The 13,891-nt window shown below is 52.7% G+C and overlaps 1 protein-coding gene across 1 annotated transcript in view; it reads left to right on the top strand.

The window, feature by feature from the left end:
- Positions 1 to 13,891, top strand: part of CACNA1D (calcium voltage-gated channel subunit alpha1 D) — a 146,018-nt gene that overhangs the window by 113,307 nt on the left and 18,820 nt on the right. The window contains exons 30-35 of the mRNA XM_036266141.1: positions 345 to 504; positions 1,081 to 1,208; positions 1,320 to 1,416; positions 3,740 to 3,842; positions 4,956 to 5,057; positions 10,024 to 10,154. Coding sequence (XP_036122034.1) covers positions 345 to 504; positions 1,081 to 1,208; positions 1,320 to 1,416; positions 3,740 to 3,842; positions 4,956 to 5,057; positions 10,024 to 10,154 — 721 coding nt within the window. The remainder of the gene's footprint in view (positions 1 to 344; positions 505 to 1,080; positions 1,209 to 1,319; positions 1,417 to 3,739; positions 3,843 to 4,955; positions 5,058 to 10,023; positions 10,155 to 13,891) is intronic.

Raw genomic sequence — 13,891 nt, 5'->3', positions numbered from 1 at the left:
TGTCTGATGTTAAATCATTAAAAGATAACAACTGATAAGAATTTTAACATAAGGATTTAAAGAAGAGAAGGTACAAAAATAAACACGTTTTTACAAAAAGAATTGATGTGCTTATACAGATTGATATGAATCAAAGGTAGTGGTAGCGGGGCCTCCGCTGTCTGAGATAAATTGCATTTGAAAATAAGGAGGCATTTTCTGTGGTCACTCCTTCAAACTGGCTTTTCGACAAACTCCTTAGGTTTTGCTCCAATGAAAAAACTTGTTTCTTAAAATGGTTTAGCGGTCTAAGCCTCAAATCCCTTCCCCCCCGCTAACACCCTCTCTTCACTTACTCTGAGCAGGTGTGCGACAGGGGAGGCCTGGCAGGAGATCATGCTGGCCTGCCTGCCGGGGAAGCTGTGTGACCCCGAGTCGGACTACAGCCCCGGGGAGGAGTACTCCTGCGGGAGCAACTTCGCCATCGTGTACTTCATCAGCTTCTACATGCTCTGCGCCTTCCTGGTACGTGACCGGAGGAGCCCCTGTGCACTGGCTGCTGCGTGGGCAGCATTTGAATTCGGGCCAGCGATGTTACCCCGTCAACCTCCTGTGGGGCGTTTCGTGCCGATGAGCACCCTGGACTCTACTTGGGAGTCTCAGCAGGGGTTTTGCCTCATCATCACGTGTCAGCACCTTGGCTGCAAGCAGGACTTAGGTGCTGCTTAGCCAAAGGCTCGGGGCAGTCACTACCCCAGCTTCTTGGGGCTGCTCGTTTCTTTATAAGAATGTTAAAGCCAATACACACAGCAGTGACTTAAGAGTGAGTTATTTGGTAGCGCTGAAATTATAACGCTGTAGTGTGCTTCAAACGTGCAGAAGGTTCACTCCCCTGCCCTCCCTCGGACTCGACCACAGCCATCTCGGAAAGCTCGCGCCCTGCATGTTCCTTAACTGTTCCCCAGAAGAAAAGTTTTCGGCAGACTCCCTGGAGAAACGGGCTCAGATGTGTCGTGCCCGTCGCGAGGAAGCACTCACTGGGGGCCAGCCCGATTCCTGCCCCTGCGGCTGATGCCTTCTCCTCCTGCTTTGCTTTCACAGATCATCAACCTGTTTGTGGCTGTCATCATGGATAACTTTGATTATCTGACCCGGGACTGGTCCATTCTGGGACCTCACCATTTAGACGAATTCAAAAGGATATGGTCAGAATACGATCCCGAGGCAAAGTAGGTTGGAAAGGATCCATCTGGCGTGTGGGCTGTGTTTCCGCGGACGGCGGGGTGGACTGGAAGCTCAGGCCACACGCTGCCCAGGCCTCACGCTCGCTTTGTCTCCAGGGGAAGGATCAAGCACCTGGACGTGGTCACCCTCCTCCGCCGCATCCAGCCTCCCCTGGGGTTTGGGAAGTTATGCCCACACAGAGTGGCCTGTAAGGTAAGCGTCTTGTGTGGGTGTCTGACAGCTTCTCTGGAAGGACTTCCTGGTTCGTTAAAATGACACTAATGACCTTCTGTCAACCCTGCCAGGCGGAGGATGTGGAGATGAGTAATAGCGGCCCCTGTGTGAGGAGCTGTCAGAAGGGTAACTCTCAGGAGCTCCTGTCAGCCGGCACTAGGAATAGGAAGGGAGCGAAGACATTTGTCACTGGGTGAATGGAGGAGAAGGTGACATTTGCGTCAGGTCCAGAAGGAGAGACGGGGGTTTGTCAGAGTGGAAGGAAGCACAGAGCCCAGCGCGGGGCAGGAGGATGGGTGTCCTGTGGGCAAGCGGGGAGTCACCGGTGCGGCCAGGCCAGCCGGGAAGTGGCAGAGAGCCACAGGCACAAACAGCGAGGCGCCCCCCATGCCGCACCGAGTTCCAAGGAAGAGACACAAGTGCACCTCCATGTTAGACAGGAGAAGCCTCCAGGGACGGGGGACACCCGGGAGCTGCTGGAGTGGTCCGAGTGCGAAGTGACCAGAGCCACAGCAAGGGCGGCGGGAGTGGGGACGGAGAGGAGGGGGTGGCTGAAACTCCACTTAGGAGGTCGAGGGGAGAAGTTGGCCCCAGGCATTTCTAGCGTGTGCCCTGGTGGCGGCGTCTGTGCCTCCTCTCCGGGTGGGCACAGCAGTGGCCCATCATGGATGATCCAGACCTCCCACCCCATCTCTGAGCCCCCATCAGACCGTGCTCTCTGTGAGCCCTCGCTGGGGTGTGTGTTGCCCGACAGAGCTCACAGTGACTCACCTGGAGAAACGCCCCTGTCGAACAGAGAAAGGCAAGGTCTGCCTGCCGGAAGTCACCCGGTGGCCGTCCTGCCACCTGCGCCAGGACTGCTGGCAGGCTCAGACGGACCCACGGACACAGAGTCGTCTACGTGTTTCAGGCTTTCAGAGAACTTGTCTAAACCAAACTCATTGTTCTCCGCCCTGAAAGTCCAGGAAGCCCCTCGGCAAGTCCTTGGGGTCCTTGCCCATGTCTTTGCTTCTCCTCTGTCTGGACACTCTGGGATGGCAGTTGATTTTTTTTTTTTTTTATTTTACCCAAGGACATTTTTGCATTTATCTTCAGGTAGAGCAGGAGGAAGAGAGAGAGAGAGAGAGAAACATCGATGTGAGAGAGACACATTGACTGGTTGCCACCTACATGACTCCAACCGGGGCTGGGGATGAACTGCAACCGAGGTACGTGCCCCTAGAGGGAACCGAACCCGGAACACTCTGGACCTCAGGCCGGTGCTCTAACCGCTGAGCCACACCGCCAGGCAGCAGTTGATTTTTTTCATAGATTTCCCAGTACCAGGCTCTTCTGCTCTCCAAAAGCAGGACGGGTTCCCGCTCGTAGCTGTTGTCTCGATTGCATTCCCAGACCCTTTGACATAAAGCACCTAAGTGTCCCCGATGCACAAAGTAGTCTGTTTGGGTGGCTCAGCAACTTGCCGGGAAAAGTGCCTGGTGTTGGAGACGGTGGGTGGGAATAGCACTGGGACCTAGTGGGACTGCATCACACAAACACGGATTTCCAGTCCACGAACACAGGAGAAACGACGTTTTATGTTTCCTTTGGGACACCCTATCAGCCCAAAACCAAGAAACTGGAAACGGCTAACAGTTGTAATTACCACTCATTTAGTATTTACCTGGTTCCAGGTGCTGGGCTGAAATGTGTGTCCGTGATCTTCGATCCTTGCACACCCCTCTGGTGTGAGCATGTCATCTGTTTCTACAGATGAAGTCACGGGGCTCAGAGAGGGTGTTGTCACCAGTCCTGCCCAGCTCTGTGCTGGGTCAGAGGGACCAGCAGGGACGAGAGAAGTGGGACGTGGGGATCCTGCTCTGAACGACAGACAGCTGGAGAAGCCACGCGCACTCCACAAGGTCGCACCAGGACACTCCCGTGTTAGGGTTTGTCACAGAGCCGGGGTTAGAGGACCCGAGCCCTGTGCCCTGTGTCTCTGGCACATTTCACTCTCACAACAGCCTGAACAATGTGCCCAGAACAGAGGCCTGACCCCAGGGCACCGGGAGAGTTGGTTAAAGAGAAAGAGAGAACAATGTTGAAACAGTGAAATGATTAAACAGTCATGGTGAAACACAAAACAGAACACACCACCTGAGGGCCAGCTTGTCGTTTCAGAGTCCCCCAGCTGGTAGGTGCTCCTCAAATGGCTGTTGAATGAAATTGAGGGCTGACTAGGAGAAACAATGAATGTGGAGAAGAGCTACGGCTGTCATCAGCCATTCACATTCTAGTGAGAGACTTTTCTTTCTGTTTGCAGAGACTAGTTGCCATGAACATGCCTCTCAACAGCGATGGGACGGTCATGTTCAATGCAACCCTGTTTGCTTTGGTTCGAACAGCTCTTAAAATCAAGACCGAAGGTGAGCATCCCCTGGGAGCAGGTCAGGAGGAGATGCCCCTCCCACCTGTATTTCCCTTCTGGGCCCTTGTCAGGGGAGGCCCTGGAAAGGGTGTGGTGAGTGTGGTGAGAGCACGTGCTGGTGGACGCATGCTGCCCCCCCCGCCCCGGTCCCTTCTTTCTGTATGCTTCACTTTGTCCCAGAGAGTTTTGAGGTGACCACGCCACGACTTACTGCAGAGTGGGGGAAAGACAGAACTGTCACCCACGAGTTCACTCCAGCTGTCCTTACTACTGTGTGACCTTCCGCGAGGGGTTCCGTTGTTGTGCGCTGTCGTTTGTTTCTCTGTGGGAGGGAGGTGAACACACCGCGTCAGGGGGGTCCTGGGGGTAAGATGCCATGCTGTCTGCAGAAGCCCCTCCGCAGTGCTGGCACACAGCGGGCACGAGGGACCTACTACTGCGTCCAGGGGCTTCCCAGCTGGGACCAGGAGGTGAAGAGGCAGACACTGGGAGGGAGGGTGGGAAGAGGGGCCAGCGAGGGATGGAGTCAGTGGACAGCTGTTTTCCCACCATCCCAGAGCTCAGGGAGACTGTCCAGCAAAGCCAGTGCCCGGCAGCTAACGTATCCCTCGCAGTGTCCTCTCCCTGGCCCCACCGGCCTCAGTGAGGGACGAGGAGGCAGGATGGCTTTTCTGTACTGACATGTTAGTCAAGGAGACAAACATCAGCCCGTCTGATAACAGACCAAGTTGCGGTGGGTGCTGCAGACGAGTACACACTGTGGGAATCGAGAGAGTTTTATTTGGGTGAAATTTAGTCTGGGTCTTCAAGGATGGAGGCAGGACCTGGCATTCTAGGCTGGGAGCAGCGGGAACAGTATAGGGGTGGGCTCGGGAGGGTAGGAGATGAACTGCGGAGTAAAACATGGTTGTTCCCACCGTAGAGTGAGTGACTATTTGCTGCCATAGGAAGCGTGAATGACCCTGTCGGGGAGAGTCTGCTGGGAGGGGTGCCCCCTCCAGGGCTGCGCACCCGTCCAGGTCAGGCTGGGGGCAGGGCAGCAGTGGTCAGGACAGAGGACTTGCTGGCTGGAGAAGCATGCATTGGGTTCTCCTCTGCTCTTGGAATCCAGGGAACCTGGAACAAGCTAATGAAGAACTCCGAGCTGTAATCAAGAAGATCTGGAAGAAAACCAGCATGAAGCTACTTGACCAAGTTGTCCCTCCAGCTGGGGGTCAGTGTAATCTATTTCCTAAGTAGTCCTTGGCCAACACATTGGTTTCAGTGATAGGGTCTGCAGCCAGCCCAGACGGCAGGATGCTTGGTGTGTCCGCTAGACCTTCGAGGACCCCAACCCGAGAAGGCCCTTTGGCCACCTGGTGTAATTATGCAGGGTAATCTGAAGACCGTTCCAAAGGGAGGCTTCAGTGGGAAGGAAACCAGACCACGATGGCTGGCATGGGGCGTGGGTTCTCTTGTTGGTGGAGGAGTTGATGTTAGAAAACAAGCTTGCCAAGCCTCAGAACAAAAAAAACCTGGACGTTTTGGTCCAAAATGAACCATTTAAAACTTGTTTCCATTCATCCTTCAACCTATTGTTGAAAGCTTCTCACAGAGAAATTGATAGCTGTCGAAAATGGTATTTTCCAAATGTTCTTGTCAAGACTGAGTTGGCTACCATAACTACCAGCAATGTCCCTTTAATTAGAATTTAGAGTAGGGACAGGACTAACAGGCATGCTTCTGTCCTTTCGTTATTTATCATAAAATAACTGACTAAACTTTTTCAGATTTACACATATATATATATGACATATATATATAATTTATACACTGTTTCTCCATTTTTGTTTAAGTGCACATGGACTTAGAAGTTGAGGTGGTTGTCTTTCAACTGTTTTATTTTCAAGTTTTAAAGGTGCAGAGTCCGTCTCCTCGGTGTCATCACACAGCAGTCTAGCGTCCCTAACCCTGGGCATGTGATAAGCGTTTGGTGTATTTTGTAACCAACCAAACCTTCATAGTGTCACTGCCTCTGCAGCATTTGAAATTGGTCTGGCTCTGGTCTGGACGCTGGCTCCGGAACCCCCGGCCAGGATGGTGGCTGGTGCCTCTCCCTCTGAGAAGCGACAGCCTCCAGGGCCAGAGGGAGCAGCATGCCGGCCAGCTCTGCTCCAGGGTGAAGCGAGAAGCAGTACGTGTGTTTCTGGCTGCAGGGAGCCCCCATAGCCAGCACGGCCACTGGCCCAAAGCCGGGAAGATGGCCCGCAAAGAAATGATGATAAAGGGAAAGCAAAAAAGTCCCCCAAACCAAAAGAACGAAACCCCAAACTCCCACCCAGAGAACCCTGGCTGTCCACTGGAGAACCGATGCTGCATGTTTAAAACGACTCTTTGGTTTCGTCCTTTCCTTTATAGCTGCACACCCGAGTGCTCGCATGGCTTAGACTAATCGCTTTAAAAATCTCGTCATAACAATGTGCTTGAGCTTTTCCTGCAGCCTCCATTCCTTTCGACTCTCAGTCTTTCAGAATATTCTGAAGCAATTCTGTTTTAGGGTGGTGGCATGGAATCAGAGTTATCTCTTGCCAGCTGTATTCCCCTACGACATTTCTCGAACCACAGATGCATGCTTCAGAATAGCGGCTGCGCCTGCCCAGGGAGCCGGCCCTGCCCGGAGCCCGCCCCTGCCTGCGCCGCCGCGCCCCTCGGACATGCCCCTTCAGTGCAGGCTGGTCTCACTCACACGTCAGGGCCCATCCTGCTGCACTCACTTGGACAGCATTCTGCGAAACTTCATTTCTTTGCACTTGACCAGGAAAATGTCCAGAACTTGGCTCATCATCTGAGCTCCCTTCCTTCGAAAACCAGCTTGACCAGACTTCTGAGAAAGGCCACACATTCTTCCACCTTCCTGGCCCAACGACGGGCCCTGGTTTTCCCTCCGTATCCCTGGAAGTGGATTGGGGTTTAGGATGATGTGTTCCTCTATTTCGAAATGTCATCCGGTGGCACTGGGAGACCAAGAGGAAGGAGAGGGGCCTCAGGGGGAGATGGAACGGCCCAGCAGTGCCCTGTGTGTGGGCCTAGGAAGGCGCTCGTCAGCGTGACTCAGATGGGTGCTATTGCCCTGGTGTCTGGCTGCGGTGAGCAGACCCTGAGTGAGTTGCTGGGCAGTGGCTTAGCTTCTGTCTTTCTGTTTTTGACGCTCTCACCTTCCAGTCGGCCAGTGGTTTCCAGCTTCTCACATGATGGCCTACTTAGAAATGACAGTGTCCGTACAGCCCTCTAGGCCAGCACGTGGGCAGCTCCCCCGGCCGAGGGCTCGGCGTCCCCCTACTGTCACCTCCTCGAGAGCAGCAGCCGGAGCCAGGCCAGCTGTCCCGATGCCCAGGGCTGGCCCATGTACGGGGGCCAGGAGGCCCTTACAGACCTGGTGGCAGAGTAGGTGCCCATCTTAGGAGGTGTTGCTGGCACAGGTGTGATGTGAGGCAGCCCCGAGTTGTCATGAGCTTGATGATAGAGACACTCAGGACTGAGCCCTGGAATGTGGGTTGGGGTTCTCTTCTGCAGGGGTCTGTGGCCTCCACCGAAAGGCTGAGGTGTCTCACTGCCCATCTCTGGCCCTCGCTCGTGTTCTCACCTCCTTTCGGTCCTGTTGCATCATTTCATGGATCCTCCCCCCTTCTTTAGACGTTCCCTCTCCTCGCCTTTGGGCCTTTGCTCCTTGACCTGGCTCTTTGGCTCCTTTGCCCTGAAGAGTGGTTAGAGCTGACCCACCCCTTCCTCTCCAGCCCTGAGCCCAGGCAGCCTCACTGTATTCATTGCTTCTCGTCCTTCCCTTTCTGTCCAGCTACAGCTTTCACTTCTGTTTTTAAGAACTCTTTCTGGGCTCAGTCTCAGCTAGCTCAACGTCTCAGCGGAGCCGAGGGTCCTTGATCCCGCCCTGCAGAGCCCTGGTGGCGGTGTCTCTGTTCTGGAGTGGCCCCTCTGGGAGAAGCCTGGCCAGCCCTCCGTACTGAGTGTGTGCCCCCCAGGCTCTGGGCCAGGAGAGCCAGACCCTCCTACAGGAGCCCTGGCCCTCCAGGCTAGCACAGTCCAGGCTGAAGGCTGGGAAGGGCAGTCCCACTGTCAATGAGGTGGGCTTTCTCTAGGTAGAGGGGTGTTTTTTCTGGATTGAAGAAGCTGCTGGAGCACAGCAAGTGGAGAATCCCCTGGGTCCCCAGATTCTTTGGTCTGCAAGCCGACGCTCTAACCTCTGAGCCAAGCCAGCCAGGGTGGTCCCTGGATTCTCGACAGAGTCAGCAGTCAGTCCACCTCCCGGTTGCAGCCCAGTAGAGAAAGAGAGCCTTGTACTCTGGGAGAGGCAGCCCATGTGGCAGCCGGTGTGGCAGCAGGTAGACATCGCTCCGGGAGGTGGTGCGGAGGGGGAGGAGAGCCGGGCTGGGGTGCTCATGTCCCAACTCGAGTGGCCTGAGGCAAGTCCTTTAACCTCTCTCACCTGTCAAAGAGAGTGAGCAGATCCCATGTCTCCGAGTTGTACTTGAAAAGGCCATGTGACCTGTGTAGAACTCCTGACCCAGGGCCTGGCACCTGTAGATGCCCAATAGCAGGGGTAGCAGGAACGGGTGTCTGAACATCCGAGAAAAACAGTGAGCAGCTTGAGAGCAAAGGTTGAAATGTCAAGACCTGGATGGTCGCTCTTCACCTCTCACCTCCCTGCCCACGAGTGCATCATGAGACCAGCCTGAGACAGGTGAGGGACCGTGGTTTCACGTGCTACACAAGCCTTAGGTTCACTTTGGTGGCCCCTACACCATTCCAGGACTTGCCCCTTGGTTTCGGAAGGAATGCATCATGTTCTCAAAGCCAGACCACTTCAAGCATCTTCTCTTGACCAGGATGGCCCAGTAGTGTCCAGACAGAGACACCTGCCACATGGGCACTAAATGAACCCCACCAGGGTACATTATGGAATACATTGGGCCTCAGTGTCCCCCAACCTGAGTACTCTATAATCCATTTCAATGAGTGCCACTGTCGGTGGGCTGCACAATAATAGTGACTGGTGGCCCACAGTCATCCAGCCCCCAGACTGAGCACCACACAAGCAGGGGCCTGAGTACTGCACATGCCTGTTCTCCTGTGCTCCTCACAGCTCCTCTACCAGGCCCCCTTTACACACAAGAGCACAAGCCCATAGGGGTTGAGCCCCTCACCCCAGATCACACGTAACTCTTACAAGGGTGGCCTGGCCAAAAGTTTAGGTGTGCTAAAGCCTGAGGGCCAGCAACCATTCCACCTCCCAGCCTCTGCAAATCACACTCAGCAGTCCGTGGCCCCGTGTGGGGTGGGCTCGAGCTTCCCGCCCAGGAGCCTTCGGCCCACTGCTGATCTGGTGGGGAGCAGGGCTGTGGAGACCCCTGGGGCACACTCACACTGCCAAGATGGTTCACCATCAGACAGCCGGAGCCTCTATTCTGCCTCATGCATCGCCTGTAAAAAGCTCAGCAGAGTTCCAGTTTCCAACGAGCTGTGTTGGCTTGTTTCTGAACAAAGCAGAAGTAAGTCAGCTCAACCATGAGGTTAGAGGCACTGTCACATTCAGTGCCCCCTCCCCCCAAAAATACACCAAGCAGTTCTGAATTACAAACCAAGAACTGGCATATGGAGGCTATTGGCAGAGAGTCAAGGGGCACATGAAAATCTGGGTTTGCAGTCACTTTATTAAACCTTTCTTTTCTTCCGAGCTTGTCTGTCACCTTTCTGAGGTCTCTATTTTTATCTCCAGGCATAGGGATTTGGATGGTTAATTGCCCTTGGTGTTCATGGTAATTACACATGAAATCCCTGTGCACGGGGTGAAAATATGACCTGTGAAGCCTTTTTTGTTCTGTAATTTTTATTTTAAGTAAATAACCAAGACAGCACTTGATAATGTTACTAATATGCTGCTGTATTAAAACTCATGACAAATGTTATTTTCTGCAATTTTGAGTCTCAGTTTATCTAACTGACTCTAATTTTGAGCTTTAACTGCTTTGCCAGACCTTGCTTTCTGCTAGAGCCAGTCTCCCTCCTGTGTTGTAAGCGGAGCTCAGTGCCTCTGCGCTGCCCCCCGCCCCAGCCAGAAGCCAGTGTGTAGGCTCTTGGTGCAAACGTGCTGATTCGGGAGAGCTGTGTCTGGTCTCTCCGTTTAGATGATGAGGTAACCGTGGGGAAGTTCTATGCCACTTTCCTGATACAGGACTACTTTAGGAAATTCAAGAAACGGAAAGAACAAGGACTGGTGGGAAAATACCCCGCGAAGAACACCACAATTGCTCTACAGGTGAATTGTTGTTTTGTTCTCTTCTCTTTTCACTAACGACTTTACAAGCTTATTTGAAATACTAGAGAGCTGGCAGTTCATGGTTGAACAGTACCACAAGGATTTTGTTTAAACTGAGATACTGCACACTCCCCAAAAGGTGGACTAGCCATTTCTGGGCCACGAGGTAAGTGCTTCCTCTCCTTGCTTTCTCTGGCGACTGCTGCAGCCTGTGGGACAGGGCCCCCGGGACAGCCGTGGGGGAGGGGAGCAAGCGCTGCCACGCACTTGTCTCCTCCAGGCTCCTCCCAAGGCAGTGCCCTCCCAGCAGGCACCCACCCTCCCCCAGCCCTGGGCTTGGGCCCTGGCTGCCCAGTGAACAGCTTTCCATCTGAACGCAAGTGCTTTGTTTTGTTTCTGTTTGTTTCTTACCCCACTGCTTGTTGGTTTTTGGTCCATTTCAGTAACATCCATCACCTCCTGGTGTGTGCGTGCGCGCAAGTGTGCATATGCATTTGTGCGTGTATGTGTGTGTGCGCGTGTGTGTCTGCCGTGTGTCTGTCTCTCTGTGTTGTCTCCTGATGGCCGTGAGGCTTGCTGTGCAAATGCTGCTCTCTGGCCCCTACCCCTACGCCAGCCCGGCCAGCCTCTGGCCCCTACCCTACGCCAGCCCGGCCCCTCCCTAGGCTCCTAGAGTGTGGAAGTGACTTTCAGGAACCTCTGGTTCCAACCAGGGTGTGTGAGGATAGAGAATCCTAGGTGATCCCAAAGCTCTGGGGTGGGAAGCAGCATGCAGGGGCAGGGAGTCCCAGTGAGACCTGCAGAGGGGCCAGGAAGGGGACTTTGTGAATGCTGGTGATGGAGAAAGCATGGTGAAGAGAGTAAAAGATGCTGAGAACTGGATAAAGGGAACTCTAGAGGTCGGCAAGCTGTCAGAAACAACCATCCAAATAAAATGAAAGCCCTGTTATCTTTGCTACCCATGGTGCTTGAAGTCCATGGTAAATAGAATAAAGAATTTTTCTCCTTTTTAATTTATTTACTCTGAAATAACTTTTATGTCTCTGCTATCACCACATATCTTAAATTGGGCCTCATAGGTATTGTGAAAGGTCACTGTGAAATAGTCCTGCATTTTTTTTTCTCTGGGGAAAGAAACGCCCAGTATTGATTGTCTTGTGTTCAAAGCGATGGTCACGATCAAAGTGAAGGCTTGTCTGTGATCTCTCCGAGAGAGAGTATGGACACGAATGCCGATGGAGGAGTGAATGAAGGAATGTGGGGTGCATATGCGTACGTTGGGTTAGCAGATGACCTTGTGTGATGGTGACCTGCTGATTCATGATGAAACCTCTGCTCTACCCAGACAGCTGCAGGGGGCGGGGCGGGGAAGGGGGTGGGCATCAGCTGAATCCAACTGTGGACAACTTCTCATCTTTCTTTCTCTGGTCACATCTCCTAACGGTAGCTCAGTGAACCACAGTCAAGTAGTGCATTGCTGTCTCAGGTAGAATCGGTGAGCAAAGCTCTTTCGCCCCTGGCCGATCCAGTGCGCAGACACGACAGCCCGTGGATCACAGTTCACAGGTCGTCTAGACAAAGCAAACCGCACAGTGTTGGTAAATTTGAACTGGTTCCTGGCCCACTCATTCTTGAGGGATTGCACTGTGGCCAAGTTGGGTGCAAGAGAGGGTGTGATGAAAGTGTTTCTGATGGCCCTTCCTGAAAGTGGCCTTGGGCCTGGAAGACTAGGCTGGCCGGGTTTCAGGGCGTGGTGCCCTCTGCGTGAGGACCTGCTTGCTGTTCTCAGGTTCTAGTGTGGGGGTCGGTGGAACGCGATGACTCTTCTGGAGGGGAAACATACTCCCTCCTGGATGGCTGTGCCATAATGTACACTGATTAAGTTGGCCTTGTCTTATGAGACCCTTCGGTTTTCTGTGGAAGGCGCGTGTGATGACCACCTTGATGCAGTTATACCTTTTCTGAATCCCCAAGCCTTCCCAATTAGATGGCTTCAGCGCTTGCTCTGGTGATTAGATCTAATTTTTTTGATAATTTAAAAACTGAAAACAACACATAATTGTCACATCTTATGAATGGGTTTCCCTGAGTCTTCAGGTTGAAGGTTCGTGTGATGTTAAAGCAACATTTTAAAGTCATGGGTTAAAAGACTGTTACATTGTATTACAGTAATGCTGAGGTTTTTTGTTGTGTTTTTTCCTCCTAAACATTCTTCACTTTGCTGTTTATAGTAAGAGTTTCATTTCCTAGGCGATACTCAAATATTTCCAGCTAGGTGGTGATATCAACACATTTCCCATGGTGCCGTTGGGAACTGAGGGCACAGCCTAGAAAATGAAGTTGTGTTCATAACTTTGACAGATACATTCTGAACGTGCATTTGATTCTGAAGCAGACATTAAAAGTAGAACAATTTTGTCTCCTTGAAGGATCATTCTAATTACATTTTTGGCTTCCTCTACTCTGGAAATGGCTTTAAAGGTCAATGGTCACCCTACTTTTAATTGGCTCGAGGAAGCGCATCCTTCAGGCATGATGAAATGTTGCGTGATGACGTAGCAGTTAGGGAATCGGGGTTGAGGAGCCATGGGAGAGCTGCACCAGCTGTCACCAGGATGAGGACGCAGGTCCTCAAGGAAGCACCTGCATGTGGGTGTGGCATAGTGGGGTGAATTGCTTCTCCCTGTGCCAGGGGTGCCACGTGGCTGACCGACTGCTAATGGCAAGTGGAGTGTGGGCATTACAGTGTGAGCGCAAAAGGGAAGACGTAGGCATGTGCGTGCTTGTGCGGCATCGAATGTCGTCTGTCTGAATTGCAACAGAACTGGTCCACGCTCTGGGTCCCGCTCCCCCATGGAATGGTTTTCAAGGACAAACAGGTGCACTGTGGTTTTCAACCCCATGGTTTCCATCTGGTCTCCCTGTGTTCAGACCAACTGCGGTGTCTCCTTCTCCAGGAAGGGGAGTGGCTGGAGGAGCTCCTGGATCCGTGCGTGGGTAGGAGCTCGGCACCCGGCGTCCTCTGGCCCCTGTGGTCTGAATGAGTGTGCAGTCTCCACCTGTCCCTCCATTGCCATCATTAAAGCCGGCCTTCTCTCCAGCACCTCTACTGAGGGAACCAGAGAGAAGCAGCATCAAGCCTTTTTTTCTCACTCATCCCCTTCCATGCCATACTCACTTCAGTTTGACTCCACCTTTGCTCTTCATCCATTGTTGCTGCATCTGAGTGACCTGCACATCTCCACAAGGAGCAAGTAAATAAAGGAGCAAACCTCTGCAGCCGAGAAAAGCGTGCCCCCGTCCCAGCAACTAGTAACGCCCCGTCAGACTGTCCAGGGAGGATCCTGTGCAAGAGGCAGGCAGATTTGCCCAGTATCTCATGGAAAAGGAAAAAAAAAAAAAAATCCAAAGTGGGGAAAGTTTTGTTCATTTCTTTTTCTTTCGACATCCAAGGATTTCCTTTATGCAAAAGATGCTCTGGTGGAATCTGAGGAGACACTCTCTCCCTCACCTCAGACGGGAGCCTGCCCACCGTAATAACAGGAGAGCTTGAGAGGGAGAGTCTCTTTTTTAACCTGTTGGGCTTAAGGAAGAGACCAGAGTTTCCAGCTTGTTAAGAGTTTGGTTGTCAGGTTTTATGATGTTAAAGTCTGTACCCCAAGCCAATAGAGGGGGATGTAGGAGATCAAGTGGAAAGGTGGATGGTATAGAAGAATAGAAGAAGCAAATCCGCTTCT

This window comes from Molossus molossus, unplaced genomic scaffold, assembly GCF_014108415.1.
Source record: "Molossus molossus isolate mMolMol1 unplaced genomic scaffold, mMolMol1.p scaffold_m16_p_18, whole genome shotgun sequence".
Taxonomy (NCBI): domain Eukaryota; kingdom Metazoa; phylum Chordata; class Mammalia; order Chiroptera; family Molossidae; genus Molossus; species Molossus molossus.
Note: the sequence above shows the minus strand (reverse complement) of the source record. Positions and strands in the feature narration are given on the sequence as shown.